This window comes from Pinus tabuliformis, chromosome 1_2 (assembly GCF_031772625.1).
Source record: "Pinus tabuliformis cultivar Carrire ecotype Pingquan chromosome 1_2, CPIR1, whole genome shotgun sequence".
NCBI lineage: Eukaryota > Viridiplantae > Streptophyta > Pinopsida > Pinales > Pinaceae > Pinus > Pinus tabuliformis.
The window spans coordinates 877,752,929-877,772,915 of record NC_142298.1 but is presented as its reverse complement, the minus strand read 5'-3'; the positions used below and the strand labels follow the sequence as shown (position 1 = coordinate 877,772,915).

At 32.8% G+C, this 19,987-nt stretch overlaps 1 protein-coding gene and 1 pseudogene across 1 annotated transcript; one reads left to right on the top strand and one right to left on the bottom strand.

Moving 5' to 3' along the window:
• Positions 1–298: 298 nt before the first annotated feature.
• Positions 299–3,844, bottom strand: LOC149208759 (uncharacterized). The gene is made up of 5 exons (XM_089398413.1): positions 3,817–3,844; positions 3,435–3,705; positions 3,154–3,335; positions 1,833–2,292; positions 299–1,046 (listed from the first exon to the last, which is right to left on the bottom strand). Exons 1-5 carry the CDS (start codon positions 3,842–3,844, stop codon positions 299–301), a joined length of 1,689 nt encoding a protein of 562 aa, XP_089254539.1.
• A 1,561-nt stretch (positions 3,845–5,405) lies between these two features.
• Positions 5,406–19,987, top strand: part of LOC149208758 (3-phosphoinositide-dependent protein kinase 2-like) — a 105,420-nt pseudogene continuing 90,838 nt past the window's right edge.

The window sequence follows — 19,987 nt, the reverse complement described above, 5'->3', positions numbered from 1 at the left end:
CAACATAAACAAATAAAAGTAAAAGAAAAACAACCACATTGTTCACTCAGCAAATTACTCCTCTGTCCTCTTCAGAGACCAAACAAACTTTCCTTTTTGTGTTAACCTGTCAGCCAGATGCTTCTGCATCAGGCTCCCGGGGTAAGAAAATGTCATGGCTCTGTTCCATGAGTTCCTCCATAGAATAACCATCCTTCTGTATTTATGCCGTGTCAAGCCATGAACTGTCCTCAATTGGACGATTCTTCCACTTGACAAGGTATTGTAGATACTCTTTCCTGCGAGTCTTCTTGGCTACCTATGTGTCGAGAATCTTCTCGATCTCATGGGGTTGAACCGAAGGCATGTGCCTCATCCAATAACTGTCTCTGACTTGGGTGTCCTGTTCCGGCCATACCACACTATTTTCCTCTGAGTTGGTAGTATACAGGTTTCCCACATTGAAAATAGGTGATATGCCTATATTAGGTGGTAGCTGTATTTCATAAGCGTTGGCTGAGAACTTACGCAAAATCTTACAGGGACCAATCTTTTTGAACTTTAGCTTGTTATACGCGCCCTTAGGAAATCGTTCTTTGCGTAAGTATGCAAGGACTTCATCACCTATATTAAATTGGACTTCTCGCCACTTTAAATATGCTTGTTGTTTATATTTCTGCATGATGTCCTGCAACTTTAGTTTCACCTGTTCATGTAGTTCACTCATCGCTTCAGCAAAATCTTTCCCATCAGCACTTCTCCACTCCAACTTTCCCAGATCCCGCAATTCATGTATTCCATGAGGATCCATACCATACAGGATCTGAAATGGACTGTGTCTGGTGCTATGGTTTGGAAAATTGTTATAAGTGAATTCTGCCTGAGCGAGAGCACGATTCCATAGCTGTGAATTTTCCCCAGTCAAACTTCGTAACAAGTTTCCCAAACTCCTGTTCACCACTTCTGTTTGCCCATCAGTTTGTGAGTGATATGCAGAACTGAAGTTCAACTGTGTGTCCAACTTCTTCCACAGGGTGCGCCAAAAGAGTCCTGTGAATTTTACGTCCCTGTCAGAAACAATAGATCTGGGTAGGCCATGTAATCTAACAATCTCAGTGAAAAACAGGTGAGCTGTGTGAGTGGCATCACTAGTTTTTCGACAAGGGATGAAATGCACCATTTTTGAAAGCCTCTCTACCACCACCATCACTGAGTCATATCCTCGTTGTGTTCTAGGTGGTCCTAAGACAAATTCAATGCTGACTGAGTCCCGTGGTCTACTTGGAATAGGTAGTGGTGTGTAAAGTCCAGTGTTTTGACTATGTCCCTTTGCTAGTTGGCAGACTTTACACCCACTCACATACTGTTGTACATCCCTGCACATTCTTGGCCAGTAATAGAAGTGTCCGAGCTGCTCCAAAGTTTTGTCTATGTTGAAGTGGCCGGCTAGAGCCCCGCTATGTTTTTCCCGTATAATATTTTCTCTCATCGAACAATCTGGGATACATAACTATCCCCCTCTAAACAGTAGTCCCTCCTACAAGTTGTAGTCCAACCATGGAGTTGTGTTCCTCAGCACAAGATTTTGACACGCTTCAAAGGCCTCTTTGAAGTCTGTGTCAGCCCGGTACAAATCTTTCAAGTGCTCGAAACCCAACACCTATATTGTAGTTTCCTGTAAGAGCAATGCTCTTCTGCTCAATGCTTCCACCACCTTATTGGCTTGCCCGCTGATGTGTTTCAGCACAAAGGTGAAACTCTACAGATACTCCACCCATTTGGCATGCTTGTGGTTCAATTTATGTTGTTGCATTACATATTGCAGCGCTGAATTATCAGAAAATAACACAAACTCATTTCCCAGCAGGTAGTGTCTCCAATGCTTTAAGGCTTGGACGACAACATAAAATTCCTTGTCATATGAGGAATATTTCTGCCTGCTTTCGTTCAATTTCTCACTAAAAAATGCAACAGGTTTGTCTTCCTGACTGAGCACAGTGCCAATGGCTGTCCCACTTGCATCGCATCGAACCTGGAAAAGCTTATTAAAATCCGGTAGCCTTAGAATCAGCCTTTCTGTAATCTTCCGCTTCAGGAGCTGAAAGCTGTCCTCTGCTGCCTTGGTCCAACAAAAAGGCTGACTGGCCTTTTTGATGGTGTCCAGCATAGGCGTGCAGATTTCACTAAAATTTCTTATAAACTTGCGATAAAAACTCGCCAGCCCGTGAAAGCTACATACCTCAAATAAGCTCTTCGGTGATGGCCAATTAACGATTGCTGCGATCTTTTCTAGATCCATCTTCAATTCATTTTCTGCAATTACAAAGCCCAAGTAAACCAGTTCTTTTTGTAGGAAAGTACATTTCTTCAAGTTTATCAGCAGTTTATTCTGCTGTAATTTCTCTAGCACTCTTCGAACATGTTGAAGGTGCTCTTCTTTCATCCTGTTGAAAATCAATATGTCATCAAGATATACTATCACAAACTTACCGATGAACTCTTTCAACATTTCATTCATCAACCTCATAAAAGTACTAGGAGCGTTACTCAAACCGAACGGCATGACCAGCCACTCATACAACCCTTCATTAGTCTTGAAGGTTGTCTTCCACTCATCTCCTTCTCTGATCCTGATCTGATGATAGCCACTCTTCAGATCAATCTTCGTGAAATATGCTGCCCCACTTAGACAATCCATCATATCGTCCATCCTTGGTAAAGGAAACCTGTATCGAATAGTGATTTTGTTGATAGCCCGTGAGTCCGTACACATCCGCCATTCTCCTCCTTTCTTAGGTGCGAGAACTGTTGGTACCGCACAAGGGCTCAAGCTTTCCCTGATCAGCCCTTTATCTAGCAACTCTTGCACCTGTTTCCTAATCTCTTCATTATCTTTCGAGCTCATCCAATATGTTGCTTTATTTGGTAGGCTTGCTCTGGGTATGAAATCGATATGATGACTGATGCTTCTTTTGGGAGGAAATTTGTCCAGTAAATCGTCAACTACAATGTCCTTAAATTCCTGTAACATCCCTTGAATTTCTGGAGGCAATTCAGACATTTCCATGTGCAACAGCACAGTCTTAGTCCTCCTCATGACAGCATAATTCACTTCGCTTTCCTCGATCTATTTCATAAATTGTTTTCCACCTACTAATAATGCTTTTGTCCCGCTTGCTTCTGCTTTATCCTCTACTTTGATGGGTAAAAGCGTATGCTTGACTCCTTCTTTAACAAACTTGTAGCAATTCGTCTTCCCATCGTGTACCACCTTCCAATCATACTGCCATGGTCTTCCCAGCAGTATGTGAAACACGTCCATTGGCATAATATCGCAGACAACCTCTTCCTTGTATCTGCCAATGTGAAATTCAACCTCACATTGTTCATCAACCAATAGCTGGTGACCTTTTTGCAGCCATGACATCTTGTAAGGGGTGGGGTGCTTAAGTCACCTCAATCCCAACTTCTCCACCATCTCGGTGGCAACAACATTATCTGTACTCCCCCTTTCTATGATCAATTTACAACACTTTCCGTGTGATTTGAAAACTGTCCGGAACAGTATTTTCTGTTGGGTCTGTTCAATAGTTTCCTTGGCTGGCTTCAATAGTACTTTGTTTAGAACCAAGGCCTCCCCTGTTTCTGCCACATTTTCTACTTCCTGCGGTAGTGCCTCAACTTCATTAGGTTGTGCAACAAATGTTCCCCTTTGGCCAGCTTGCTCTGCTTCATGGCATTCAAAAGATCTATGCCGCCATTTGTGGCACCTGTAGCGCTAGAAATTATCTCCCCTTCCTCGGCCATTCCCTCTTCCTTGCTGATAGGGCTGACTACCTCTAGTGATATCTCCTTTCTCTGCCATTCCTGAAGCCCTGGAGCTGCTGCCTTCTTCGCTGTTACTGGCAGTTCTCCCTCTGCCGTAGGACTGTCCTCGTCCTCTGCCATTTCCCCGTCCTCTCCTATTATTCTATTTTCTATTAATCTTTTCTTCAACCTTTACAGCACTCTAATAGGCTTCCTCTATGTTTCATGGGGAAAGAATACTGATTTCATCCAGTATTTCCAGCCTCAATCCATTTACGTATCTTGTTGTCTTCTCTGGAGTATCATCAGTATAACCAGCCCTCAAGTTCACACGGTAGAATTCTTCCGTATATTCTTTTACTGTCATGCCTTTCTGTCTTAAGTTCTGTACTTGTCGGTAAAGCGCAACCTGATAATCCTTAGGCAGAAATCTGCCTTTCAGCTTGGCCACCATCCGTGCCCACTTCCTTATCAGTAGCTTATTCATTCTCCTTTTGTCTGCTTGGACACTGTCCCACCACAAGGCAGCGTGTCTCATCAATTTGGTTGCAGCGAACCTGATCTCTTTGTTCTTAAAATACTTATCCAACTCGCTTATCCAGTCCAACAGAACTTCTGCGGACAGACTGCCATCATAGTTAGGAATTTCCGGTTTGGGCTTGTTGCTGGCTAGCAGCACTGACCTCAACAATTTTATCTCTGGGGCTTCCTCATCTGATCCATCTATAGCAGCTACTGCCTCCTCCTCGCTGTCATCTCCGAGTTCTAGATCTCTTCTCCTTCCTGCCTCCACTGCCTCTAAGCTAGCAATAAGGGTCCTTATGTCTTCCCTCAATCCCTCATCTGCTGCTCTGCGCACACCTCTTCCACGTCCTCGTCTTCTAACCTCCATATCCTGGCTCTTTCAACTTCTTTCTCTGATACCACTTGATGGGTCCAGCCCACCTTGACACACCACACACGGTCTTTAACGTCTGAATAAAGAGAAATTAATGATGATCAACAGATTAGGTGTAAGGTGGATTCACCGACGGTTGATTGTAATGATGTGGATTTGGTCCTTGGAACCCGCACTTGTGATTGGTACTTTTTGCTTTAGTTGTTGGACAAGTGTCCTCCTTTAGAATTCTTGAGCCCGCCTTAGTATGGGTGATCAAACCCTAGCATGAATCATTTGTGTGCACATTCATTTAGTTTGTAAGCTCTGCATTCTTGGTTGGCTGTGGCAGTTTCTGTGCAAGGTTCTGCTATTATGTGCTCTGGTTCAGGGTTTTGACCTGAAAGTTTCCTTCCTTCATCCCATATGAATGCTATTATCACTATAATTTCGATCTCTGCTTTATCTGCACTTGTTCTGGTATTTTACTATGTGTTTGTGGCTCACTGGTTAACGTCTCTATGCCTTCTTAGTATACGGTGTCAATGCTGGTGGTTCTTATGGTCCTTGAGATTTTCTTCTAGCTAGAACTTTTCCAGGTAACAAACATTGGGTTCCTAGTCGTCTTTCCTCGGGTTTGAGCAGAATGTGGTTGCACTTCTCTTCGGCTCCTTCAATGTTGCAAGGGTAAGTTTACTGGTTCCATGCTATCAGCAGTTACCTTTTTTCCCTCAGTTGACTAATGTCTTTGCTCCTTCGCGAGCAGGGTGACTTTATCAAACTTCCAAGACCACAGCTCGCCTCCGTCAGGTAAATTCTGGAACCGGTTCTTATTGTTCTATGTACTCTCGCCTTATTTCGCTGTTTAATCCTCATGAAACTTGATGTATGGCTGTTGTTGCAGGTATGATGACCTGGAGGGTTTCGGAACCTGGCTGTTCGAAACTCTGGCTAGACCCAGGTAGTGTCGTTCTTTGTTCCTCTTGTTGTTTACATTCAACGCCTTAAGTTTGGGGTCACTGTAATCTTTGTTTCAGAATTTTGTTGAGCCATCGACTATATGAAGTCTCGGCTGTAGGCTTGCATAACTGTTTTTGCTATTTGTTAGTTGTAGGGTTTCTAAGCCCGCACTGTATATTGTCCCGAATTTGTAATAAATTTTTGGCACCGAGTGTATAATTGTTTGAACAGGGTTTTGGAACAATGTATGACTGAACAAAGGTTTCTCCCGTACTTATTTTATAAATTAAAATTATGAATTTTACTCTTTAGGCGTACCTGGGTACTCTGCTTGGTTTCTTGTTTGTCAATGCTTGCACCTTGTTTGTAGATTTGATGCTCGAGGTTCGGCGTTCATATGCTTGTTGATTCGGGTTCATGGGTCTTGTCTTTGCAACACGTTCAGGAATTGTTTTTGCAACTGTCGGGTTTCGTATGCTTGTCTGGACCAACGTAACTCAAAATACATGCATGTAAATATACCTATAGGATAGAATAAAGACAGACCTGTATTGTGAATGCAAATCAATGTAATGTCATATAAATAATTTAAACAGCTATAGGATGTTGGAGAGGAATGTCTATGTGCACAAAAAATATATTTGTTTATTCACTTCTCAAAAAGTCAAACCCCCCAATTGTGTTATGTTCCTCTTTTAAAAATGATCTTCAAGAACTATTTCTTTGGAATTGTTTTGTTTTTCCAATTGTTGTTGGTTACATCCTATTTAGTTACATTTGTTTAGTTCCGGAACTATTATTGTCTTGCAATATTATTACAAAAGTAAAACTAGTTTCTTGTAACAATTATCCTAATTAATTCTAATTCTTGACCTTCCTATTTACTGTTCGTTTATTAAATTAGATAGCATAAACAAATAAAAGTAAAAGAAAAACAACCACATTGTTCACTCAGAAAATTACTCCTCTTTCCTCTTTAGAGACCAAACAACCTTTCCTTTCTGTCTTAACCTGTCAGCCAGATGCTCCTGCATCAAAGAGTAAGATTGGAGACAAGAAGCACATAAATTAATTTATTATAAAATCCTAATAGAGGCCCAATATAATAAGAATGTCAAGTGTGCTTCGGTATATAACTTGAACATCCTAATTCATATAGAAATGGGGTCATCTCAGGGTAATTAAATGGTGTTAAACTAATATTTAAATCTTAACTACCCTAACAAAATATTTATTCTATCTATTGCCTTTAGATGTCACAACAATTACTTAACATGTAAAGTGATTGACATGTGAGTCTCTTCATTAGATGTAGCATCATTTTATAATATTATATGTGAATCTCTCCATTAGAGATTGGTTACGGTTTGAATTTTTTTTTACGTTTAATATCTAGTTCATGTGAATCATAACAATGTCTTATAAAAGAACATATATCACTAAAAGAATGCCCAAAACTTGCAGGAATAATTAGACTAAAGGCACCTAAAAAGGGGTTGAGTACTCCCAAACCTTGAAAATTAAAATTCTATTTAGAACATAATAACTAGAAATGGTACATATAAACTCTATCCTAGAGTTGTCAGAAAAACACTATATCCCAGAGAAAAAGATTATTTTCATCAGGATAGCTACAAGAACCACATTTGAGATTGTGTACTCCTAGAAGCTTGAAAACCCAAATGCACATGTAACAACATAACTAACATTACGAAACACAATAAGATAATAAACGAACTAAAGATTACAAAATCCAGCTATAAGAAGAAGTATCTAGTGTACAAGAACTTAACTGTGTACTCTTTCTAAGTGAAAGGGTGGGAAGAAAGGAAAAGAAATATAGATATCTTCCATCTAGAAACCATTATTGGAAGATGTTCTCAAATAAACAAGTATACAAGGTATTTAGCTCGAATGTACAAAAAAGGCACTGTTGAAACCCCTTCAAAGATTTGAAAGGAAAGACTATCAAAATGATTGAAAATGTATAGAACATATCACCTTTTTCAAAATAATCTTGCTAGAGGTCTTTGGCGCCTATTTTTCATGGGAGGCTCGGTAGTGGACATGTGTACTAAAAATGACATTTTCACAAAAGGATGATTGAGGAGCTCAATTGTTGATGATGATGTACAGGCTCAATTTTTAAACAACATTGTATAAATTCCTTGGCATATGTAGATAGCGCATCAGCTATAGGTGGTATCTCCTGATGTCCAAATTTTCAAAATGCACGATGTTATAGGATCAACACCGTCGTCATTTTCAACTTGTCAAATCATAAACCAGATATCTAACCAAATTCAAGCAAGTAGAAATGAATACATATGTTATCTTCACTAACCCAAACTAAATAATTTGTACAAATTTCCATTATTTTCGTATTGTGGGTGGGCATGATGTCATAACAATCCACACTAAGGATTGCATTTCTATTGGAACACTTTTCATGCATTAATAAATTCAAAAGGTGGAAAAAAATGAAGGTTTAAAGGACATGCATTTGAAACTAATTAAGTTGAAATATCAATATTAAGGTGCATAAGTGAAAAATAACAAGCCAAATCAAACCAATGAGTTGTATCTTTCTGGGATTTGCTAACGAATGTAAGTTTGTTGACAGGTTAATTTTCATAATATGACATTGAATATTCAACTGAATTTCATTCACAATTCTGGCCCTACTTATATCAACTAGTTCTGTTGTATCCTCATATATATTTAGATTCTGGAAAATAAGTTTATCAAGAGAGGCATGAAGTTATCTTGATGACATAATGCACTCTTACACCAACCTATTACAAGCTATAACTCATTTTTATCTGCAACAAATAAAATAAGCACAATGATAGTACTCGTGCGTAACAGTGAGAAAATTTTCATGAACTATAGTTGCAAATAATAACTTCATCCTTCAGTTAGTATGTCCATGCAACAACCCCAAAACTTAGGGCATCTATTGTTCTACACTTAAACTATAAGTTTATCTCAGTGACTATTTTCTACTATATTGAGTACATGTTAAGACTTTGGTTGTACTCCTCAAACACATTTGATGAAGTAAATGGGGATCAATACTGACCATGGACTTCTGATTCATAATAAAATATTCTTTTACTACCAAACAAAAATAATGAGAAAAATGTAAGAAGGTTTAAATTTGAGAAACACCAAAAACCTTCGTCCAAAATATGCAACCTCAGTCCATCAATAAAAATATAAAAGTGATTTTTGATAGAAAATCCAACTATACCAGAGCCAAAGGATGTGATTCAAAGGGGCAGATTGTGTTGATTTCCTTATATGTTGATGATTTAATTGTTACTAGAAATTCTAATGAATTGGTTGAAGAAATTAAAGTGTAGATGTCACAGGTAGTTGAAATGAAGAATCTTGGAGAACTGCATTACTGTTTGGGTGTTGAAGTCTAGAGGGATTCTAGCCTGACTTTTGTTACTCAAGGAAATTATGTCAATGAATTTTTAAAGAAATTTAGAATGGATCAGTGTAAAGCTGCTTCAATACCTATACAACAAAATGTTAAATTTCAAAGTGATGATGGTCCTAAAGAGGTGGATGCTACATTGTACAGGAAACTAGTTGGAAGTTTGATTTATTTGACTATAACTAACCATGGCTTATCATATTCAATCAATGTGTTGAGTCAGTTCAAGACAAAACCTCTTGAAAATCATTAGGTGGCAGCAAAAGGTGTCCTAAGGTATCTTCAATGAACCATAAATTTTGGCATTAAATATTGATTCTTTTGATGTTAAATTGGTAGGCTATTCAGATTCAGATTGGGCTGGAAATCTAGATGATAGAAGATCTATAACTGGGTATGCATTCAATATGGGGTCTGAGGTCATTCCTTGGAGAAGTAAAAAGCAGAGTATTGTATATTTATCATCAATAGAAGCAAGGTATCAAGCTGTATGTGGAGCCACTTGTGAATAATTTGGTTAAGAAGACTTCTTCATGATCAAGGAGAAGAATAAAGGGATGCTACAATGATTAAATGCAATAACCAAAGTTCAATCAAGTTAGAAAATAATCTTGTTTTTCATAAAAACACAAAACATATAGATACTCAATTTCGTTTTGTTAGAGAAAAAGTTATGTCCAAAGATATTTTTATTGAATATTGTAACACCTATGAAAATGCAACTGATACCTCCACCAAGCATTTTGGAGAGATCAAATTTGAATTATTTAGGGAGATGTTAGGTGTGCAAGTGATTCCTTTCTCGAATAAGGGGGAGAGTTGAAATTGATGGAGAAAGTTTGCTTCACGGTTGTGTGTGTGTCTTATGTTTAGACTTAGTTCCTATTTTCTAGGAGATAGTTTTGAGCTCCCTAAGTTGAATGTAAACTTATTTATTACTAATTTTATGATTAATGGAATAGAGCAGTACTGCTTGGGCAATCTCCAAGTGTAGCTTTGTCACCTGTGAGCTGTTAATTTCAGTTTGTAAGTTTATTTCTAATTTGTCTTTCCATTTTTAACATACAATCATTGGTAATTTTTCAGTATAAATAATTAAAGGCGCTAGGAAATTTGATCAGCCTCTATGCTCATGGACCCAACTTTGCATTGTTATTACAAGAAAGAAAATAACTTGTAGAAACTCGAAACCTCTCGAGGACTAAAAAGCATAAATTGTATCGTATTGTTTCATGTTCCGCGTCCAAGGATTCTCTACATCAATTCCTGAAACGTGGTTGTGTGCATATCTCACACCATTACCTTATCGTTGGTTGTGTGTACTAGGAAAAAATATACTCAATTGTCATAACTCAACTCTTCTAAATATTCGTATAACTAAAACATTAATTAACAACAATAATTACAATATTTCAAAAAAATTATAATAAATTTTTTTTTTGAATGAAAATTACATTTTTCATTTCTTTTTAATATGTAAAAATGGTTTATATTGGAATTGGGCTTAAGATTTTTTTTATTATTGATTAAGTTGTAGAGATAGTGTATATTAGAATTGGGCTTAAGAAATTTTAACAAATTTTTAGTTTCAAATTAAAGATAACATATTTCATTTAAATATTATTTTTTTCATGGAGTGTTAAGCCAATTAGAATGGAATCGTTTAGGTTCTTTTTGTTTAGGATCCTATTCTATTTTCTAGGTTTCGTTTGGTTCATTGTAATCATAGATTAAATGACAACTACAACAAAAGTAATATTAATGAACTATGGCCATAAAATCATTGCATTCTTTATCTTAATTCTTGAGAAAACTTAATGGATGAGGCACCATTGAGTTATGTTCATAGTGTCTATAGTATATGAAGGAACAACCAATCTAATTATGTTTATCAATATATATTTATGCTTGAATAGACTAGCTTTTAAGGGTGCTTTGTGTGCGTCTAGCTATGAAATTTCCAATAGCATATTATTTTTCTCTACATGATATTATATGTCATTATTGTTAATGTAGCATACTTAGAAGTAAAGGAAAATTGATCCTCAAATCTTCAGATCACCAATATTTTTAGTACTCTCCCTACAACTTTCTTGGTTAAGGTAAAGCGGGCTAGTCAACTTATCATCACTATTCATTGTGAATACAATTTCTTCATTATGAAAAACTAGGTTGGTCAACCTCTAAGGTCTCTCACATACCTACAATTGATTAATTTGACTATATATTATGTGAGTCATCAATCCAACTATATGTTTTTTTTGTTAGACCATGGATGTGATTAAGATAAAACTATTTACAGTATCTGCTAACATGCAATTCAGGAAATTATTGTGAAGATATTTACAACTACTACGCAAGATTATATGTTAAATGGAACTTAGAGTAAGGAACCTATAATTCGTTCCTAGGTAATGGAAAAAGTTCCATATGCAAGTTTTGATTCATCTATGAAAAAAAATAATTATACCTAATACAACCGTTAGATGCACCTACATGTTGGTTCCACCTCATCTTGCACTAAAAACATAGTTATGGATCAAATGGGAACTATTACCTCAAAATGGGTACTCGAGCCCAAAAATCCTAAAAAATCATGACAAAACACCTTGAAATCAGAAAGTGTTGATGCCGGAATAAAGGTTTTTTTTTTTTAGAGTAAATTTTCAATATTTTTAAAAATAATAGTAAAAAACAATAAAAACCATTTTGTTTGGTGCAAAAAACACCTTGAAATAAAAGAGTGTTGATGCCAGAATATATTTATTTTTTTTTTATTTTTTTTATATATTTATTTATTTATTTATTTATTTTTTTTTTTTTTTTTTTTTCAGGGTACATTTTCAACACTTGTTAGTAATGACGTTAAAAAAAAATATTGTGACTTTGAAAAACTTTAAATTTCCAATGATTTTCAAGCATGACATTAATGATAAAATATCACATCTTTGAAAACCCTTAGAATTCCAACATTTTTTAAGCATGGCATTAAATTTAAAATATCACTTCTTTGAAAAACCTTAAAATTCCAACAATTTTCAAGCATGGTGCTAAGAAAAAATATTTATAATTGTTTTCAACCATAACATTAAAGATAAAATATCACGACTTAGTAAAACATTAAAAATCTTGACAAATTTTCAACCATGGAATTAAAACCAAAGATTATGTCTACAAAACAATCTTAAATTTTTAAAATATTTTAAGCATGACATTATGGAAAAAATTGATGACTAAAAAAACTTTAAAAATAAACACCTAAATGAAAGAGTTATTATACCAAGAGTAATTTTTTAAAAATGATAAATATATAGCGATTTTGAAAACTTAGCCTAAGACGACTTGATACATTGCGAAAAAAATTAAAAATCAACTATCAAATTGACACGTAGTGTAGGTGAGCTCAACCCATTGTAATGAAAACTTAAAGACCAATCATGAAATTAACACGTTGTGGGGCAGACTCGATTCATTATAACGAAAAATTTAAAATCAACTATCAAATTGCACATAATGGGATCGGGCTGCCAGACAAGCATCGACACATACCCTAGATATATATATATATGAAAACAAAAATTCAAATGTTGAAAAATAAAAATAAAAAATACAAGTAATAAAACATATTGAAATATTGAAAAAAAATTAAAAAAAAAAAAATAATAAAACATAAAAGACATGACAAAAAAAAACAAATATAAAAAATATATAGAAATGAAAATTTTCAAATATTGAAAAAAATAAAAATAAAAAATAATAACAATTAATAAAACATAGAAAAAAGCATGGCAAAAAAAATGAAATATAAAACATATATAGTAATGACATAAAAAAAAAAAAAAAAAAACAAAACAAAACAAAACTATAAAATGTAAAAAAAATTAACAATACCATGTGAAATTAAAGAAAACTAAAAAGAAAAAAACCGAGTTTATATATATATATATATATATATATATATATATATATATATATATATATATATATATTTAAAAACTTGAAAAAAAACAAAAATCCATGGCGACCCCAAGGCCCAACTAGGGGTGGCAAGGGGACGATTCATGAAAAAAAAAAAAACTAAATTTCATAAAATATATAACACAAAATAAACAAAAATAAAATAAACCATAAAAATGTAAAAAAAAGTCAAAAATAACTTGTAAAAATGAGAATTTTAAATAAAAAAATAAAAAAATATAAAAAATAAACACACACAGACATATATATATATATATATATATATATATATATATATATATATAAAAAAAAAATATTTTTTAAGTTAAAAAAAAAAAAAGATTAAAAAAATAAAAACATCATTTAAAAAAATGTTGAGTAATTATCAAAAAATAAAATAAAATTAAAATTAAAAATAAAAACAAAAAAATTCAACACAATTAAAAAATAAATTTAAATTAAAAAAAGTTTAAGTGTATTTAAATTAAAAAATTAAAAATACTTATATTAAAATAAAAATTTAAATTTTTTAAATTGCATTTTTTTTAAATATTATATTTAAAAATTTATATAATAAACAAATTTAAAATTAAAAAAAAAAAATTACAAAATAAAATAAAGTTAAAAAACAAAAAAAAACAATTACATAATTCAATAAATCTACAACCCCATCCTCCTCTCCTCTCCCCTCCACCAACTGGCCTTCCCTCCCCTCCCCTCTCCCCCACTCGGCCCCCACGCCGACCCCCTACCTCACCCCCCTCCGCTCTCCCTCACCCACTTACCCCCCTCCCCCGCCTCCTGGCCATGGGCTGGGGGCCCGGGCGGGGAGGCGAGGAGGGTGACGAGGTGAGGAGGAGTGGAAGGGGGTGAGCAAGGGGGTAGGGGTGCGGGAGGAGATAGGGGAGGGGAGGTAGAGCGAGGTGATGGAGGGCTGAGAGGAGGGGAGTGGGAGTGTAGGGAGGGAGACGACTGAGGGTGGCATGGGGTCGGCTAGGGGAGGAGAGAGGAGAGGGGGGTGCGGTTGTGGATTTATGGAATTATGTAATTGTTCTTTATTTTATTTTATTATATTTGTTTTTTGTTTTTAATTGTTTTTTTCTATTGTTTTTTTTAATTGTTTTTTTTTCTAATGGTTTATTTTTAATTTTTTTTTTTAATTTAATTTTTTTTAATTTTAAATTAAGTTATTTTGGTTTGTTTTCAATTTTTTGTTTTCTTTTTAATTTTTAATTTTTATTTTTAAATTTAAATATTTTTAATTTTAAGTTTTAAATTTACATATTTTTTAATATTTAAATTTAAAAAAAAAAATTATTATTTTTTTAAATTATTTTTTTTTTTACTTGTTTGAATTTTTTTTAATGTTTTTTTTTTTTTTTTTTTTTTTTTTTTTTATTTTTTATAATTTAATTAATTCATTTATTTTTTGGTCATTTCTTCCATGCTCTTTATTTATAATTTATTTTTATATTTGTTTTTATAATTTAATGTTATTTCTTTATTTTTGTAACTTTAATTTATAAAAAAAAAAATTCTCAAATTTTATTTTTATTTTATTTCTAATTTTTAATTTTGCTTTATTTAAATTATTTAATTCAAATATTTCTTATTTCTTATTTTAATTAATTTTTTTTAATATAATTTTTTTCCTTAATATTTTTTTTAGTTTTTTTTGTGTGGAACACTTTGTTTTTCTTTAAATTAATTATATATATATATATATGAAATCAACATTTATATTTATTTATTTTTTGTGTTTTTATTAATTTTTTAATTTTTACGAGTTAATTTTGTTTTTTTTCCTTGTTTATATATTTTTTTGTATTTGATTTTTTTTGTCCTTTTTTTACTTTTATGTTTTATGTTTTATTACTAACCTGTTTTATGTTTTATCTTTTTTATTTTTTTTTTCTTTTTTTAATTTTAATTTTTATTATTTTTTTATGTTTTTTATTTTTATTATGTTTCATATATATATATATGTTTTGTTACTAACATTTTTTTATTATTTTTATTTTTGTAATGTTTTATGTTTTATGTTTTTTTACATTTTTATAAATTTTGTTTTTTTTTTTTTTTTTTTATTTGGTTTTTCTTGTCATGGTTTATTACTATCATGAAAATCACCAACATTTACAAAAAATCATCCACACTTGATTCATTAGAAAATTTAAAGTATAAAAACAAAGCCCTCTAAACAAAAAGGGTTGATGCTCATCAACACTTTTGAAAATCAAATGAAAATCACTAACAATGAAAAAAATATTCACGCTTGATACATAAAAAAAATTTAAAGCCTAAAAAATAAACGCTCTGAAAAAATGTGTTGATGATGCATGAACACTTTTCAAAATCAGCATGAAAATCACTAACATTTAAAAATTTGTGTTGATACTACATCAACACTTTCCAAAATCAGCATGAAAATCACTAACATCGAAAAGAATGTTCATACTTGATACATAAGAAAATTTAAAGTGTCAAAAATATGTTAAAAAAAAAAAAGTGTATTCTAACATCACCACTTTTCAAAATCGGGTGATTTTTTGCTACCTCAAAAAAAAGAGTAAGAATTCACTTTCTCTTTTGATAGGTAACTATGTTTAAATCCACCTTAAAAGATAATGTGCTAATAGATACTTAGAAAACATATTGAAATCACTTGAAATAGTGGGTGACCCTTAAAGGATAGAGGGGAGTGTGGATCTTAGAATGTCTTAATTCTAATCTCTACACATGTGTATGATATTTAGTTGTTATACATGTCTATCACATTTAGTTGTTTTATGAGAAAATTTTCGTAAGATATGTGAAATATGTCCTAATGAATTTGAGATAAAAACATGTTAAATATATTATTATTTACAAATCAAATATTATAAAATATGAATGATTAATAAATAATTATATTTAATTTAATTTTGTAAATTTTTTAAAAAAATTATTAACCTTTCAGAAAAAATAATTATAATTAAAATTATAATATAATATATCTTTCTAAATTTATCTTTATCTATTTTAATAACATTAACTATTATTTATTTTAATTTATTTAGTAAAGAGGTTCATTCCACATACCAGTGTGATGTTTAATGATGTCCCTATCTGTCTGTCATCAAACTTGAAATTTTAGTCAAAATAAAAATTTTAAAATATTAAAAAAAAATTAACTAACTATACGAAACATATAAATAATGTAGACTCATAAAAAAATTACCTATGAAGAAATTGGATCCTTCTGGACTCATGTTAGATTCGTATTTATAATAAATGATGAGACTCATTCCACAACGAGTGGATTTGTATTAAAATAAATGACGAGACTCATTCTACAACCAGTATGATGTGTAACGATGTCTGTCATCAAACTTGAAATTTTGGTGAAAATAAAAATTTTTAAAAATCCAAAAAAAAAAAAAAATTAACTAACTATACAAAACATATAAATAATGTAGACTTGTAAAAATATTTACCTACGAAGGAATTTGATCCTTCTCGACTCATGTTAAATTCGTATTTAAAATAAATCTATAATGATATTAATTAAATTTAAAAAGAAAACCAAATTCCTCACAACCCAACCCCAACTTTTTTAGACGTTACATTATGGAAAAAAATAAATTGTAAAAAAAATAATAAGTTTAATTTTTTTTTTAAACATTTACTAAATCTGGAATTAAAATAAGATGTAACCCAAATATCTCTCTGAAGACAGAATGATCACTTTTCCATGTTGGTAATCCTTGGGAGAGTACTCTAAGCAAACTGTTTTTTCATAAGGAAATTTTGGCAATTTTGGCAGGAGTTTGACAAAATTTTATGGAAATCTTTGCACATCTCAGTTAGAGTTGTCCAGTTTTAAGATGAGATTTTGGATAGCGAATGTCGAATTCATTTCCAATATTTTTCACGTTCAAACACGCCCACATTTAGATTTCCCAAAAAAACTTCTCTAGAAATTCACCCTCTGGGAATATGATCAGCCTGTGTGGTCACGCACCAACTTTTCATTGTGCGCTGGGGAATATGATCAGCCTGTGTGGTCACGGACGCAACTTTTCATTGTGCGCTGGGGAATATGATCAGCCCTTCTGCCGATGGACCCAACTTTGCATTGCTGTTACGAGAAAGTAAACAACTTTAACAATGTAGAAACTCGAGACGTCTCGAGGACAGCAAATCATAAACTACATTGGTATCGTTTACTGTTCCCCGTGCAAGGATTCTCTACTACGCCAGTCACTTATCATCTGCTTTGTGCATATCTGACGCCATTACCTTATCGTTTGCTGTGTGTACCCTTGACACCATTGGTTGCATAAACTGCTTTTGCATCGTTTCGTGTTCCCCGGAGTAAAGCCCGGTAGGCCATTAGGTTGTGGTTTGCCGGGTGCATATTCAAACGATGTGAGGACAACATGCGAGTGCTTGTCTATCGGTGGGTAAAGATGTTTTGATTGCCAGTGAGGTGAGCATCCGGATGAGACTAAAGATGAGAAAATGATAAAAGCGTATCAATTATTTGCCCTTCAGCGTGGGCGCACGACGCATCGAATTACACACCTAAGTTTCTATAATCCCTTGTTATTTCCTTTCAGCAAAGTCGACTTGTCGATTCCATTCTAGTGGTTTGTGCGTGCTCTGTGTATAAATATCCCTCTTCCCTTTCCTTCGTTCCAAAATGAGACGTTATTCTATTACTCTGGCCGTTCGATCTGATTTAGTAATAGAGCTAATTCTAAAGAAATTCGTGCAGGCTCTTGCATGCAGAGACAGAGAGTGTTACTCAGCCAAGAATGACTTGCCCGCATACAGTTGTGAATTATTGTTCATCATGCCCATTACAGTCTTGTGGGCAGGTTGTTCTTAGGCGTAGCATCGCTCTCCTCTTTTCATGCGAGGAGCTGCACGATAACGGAGTCGCATTGACGAATCAGAGATGTTCATAATTTATGGAAAAGTGGCTCCATGTGGTTGGCCTCTCAAGATCATGAGTGGTTCCTCAGCACCAGGGAATTTCTAGCATTCTGTTGGTTCATGTGTGATTTGAAGTTAGAATTTAGCATTTTTTGATATATAAGATTTCAATTTCACAGTGATTGTTAATCAAATCGTCCCTAAAACTACATTGCATATTCTATTAATAGGGTTGCATTAATAAGCTTGTATAATAAATATTGCATATTCCATTTAATTGAGTAAGAATTTCTACATATTTTCTTATTTCATTTTTAAATCTATCCATATCAACACCTATTTCATAAAACTTCATTTTCACAGTGCTTGTTAATCAAACGGTCCCTGAAACTACATTGCATATTCCATTAATAGGGTTATATTTCTGTTTATTTTCTCAATTCATTTTTGAATCTATCCATATCCATATCCATATCAACACCTACACCTACACCTATTTAGTTCGATAAAATTTTTAGATATGTTAAGATATTTATACATAGCTATCTGACTGGTATACGTATATGCATACAACTAGCACAACAACAGTGGGAAGGTAAACTCGCCATGACCATGTCTTCGCGTCCTTCAGAAATTGGTATCGAACTTAGCGCACTGTGATACATGGATATTGATTTGAAATCCATTAAATTCACTTAACGTTTTAATTTGATTCAGAAGAAAAGTCAATTTACAAACATCTCCGTTACTATCATTTAGCTTTTTTGTTTTATTCATATTACTATTTTATTAGTGAAATATTTAAAAGTAAATTATTAAATATACATGTAATGCCAGTCTTTCATTTAGATAAGTAAAACGCTTCACAAGATGTGAAACTATAGTTACCAAGTTTAAGTTTGAATTTGGATTGGAATTATATATCATAAAAAAAAATTAAATTAAATTAATATATATATATATATAAAATAATGGTTTGTCATATTTTTTTTATTTATTTTCAATTTTTAATAAGTTTAATTAATATAAATAATTTTAAAAATGTAATTTACCAACCAAAACTATAACCACACTTTCTTTGTTATCTTCAGAATCTCTTTCTTTTGAAAACTCAAAACTTCCTTCTCTACTTTCAAATTTTATCTAAAATCTTTTAGTATTTAATATTTATTTAAAAATTCAAAACTCAAAACTACATTCTAACTTATTTTCAAATTTTATTCAAAATCTTTTCATAATTAATACATAGTTAAAAATTAAATATTAAACTATTTTTATAAAATTCCCTTAATAAAAATATATTTAAAAAAGCTATTACCTTTTATAAAAAATTTAGATTCTTATTTCAACTACTTCAAAATCAATTATTTTTATAAAAAAATTCAACTTTAAAATTAATACTCAAATTCATTTTTTCCTTTATTATCTCAACTTTTTGAACCCTTCAAAATAATTCTAAAATTGAGAACTCCAAAATTTTCTCGGCTCATAGTTAGTTTCTATTTTCCATTTCCTCCGTGCCATCCCATAGCCTTTCCATTTCCTACCCACTGCGATACCGCAACCATACATATATTATGTGTTTAGAGGCTGTTGCACTTACCATTCTAGGCATGCAAATTAAAAATCCATATACTAAATTATAAACCATGGGTCATCCACGGGGAGTTACCATGAGCTGAATTAATTTTTTATCGAATTATTGATGTACGAATCGAATCCCCGAATTTCTGAATTTTTATCGAATTATTGATGTACGAATCGAATTTCCATATTTTTTTCGCGCTTCGATTTCTGTATTTGGCATCTGCTATTGTGATTTTTGGTGCTAATTTGCAGCTAGCTCAGTGCTTAAAGTGCAGCTATGAATATCGGCGGTCATTTCAGATAACAAATTATATTTGTTCATGGGAATGTATTTCGCTCTGATTCATGTTGCGGAGTGGTGCTTAACTGTTAAGAAATTTACTGCATAACATAAATAATTACTAAGAGGAATAAATATAAAAATAACCAGCAATAACCATAAACACATAAACACA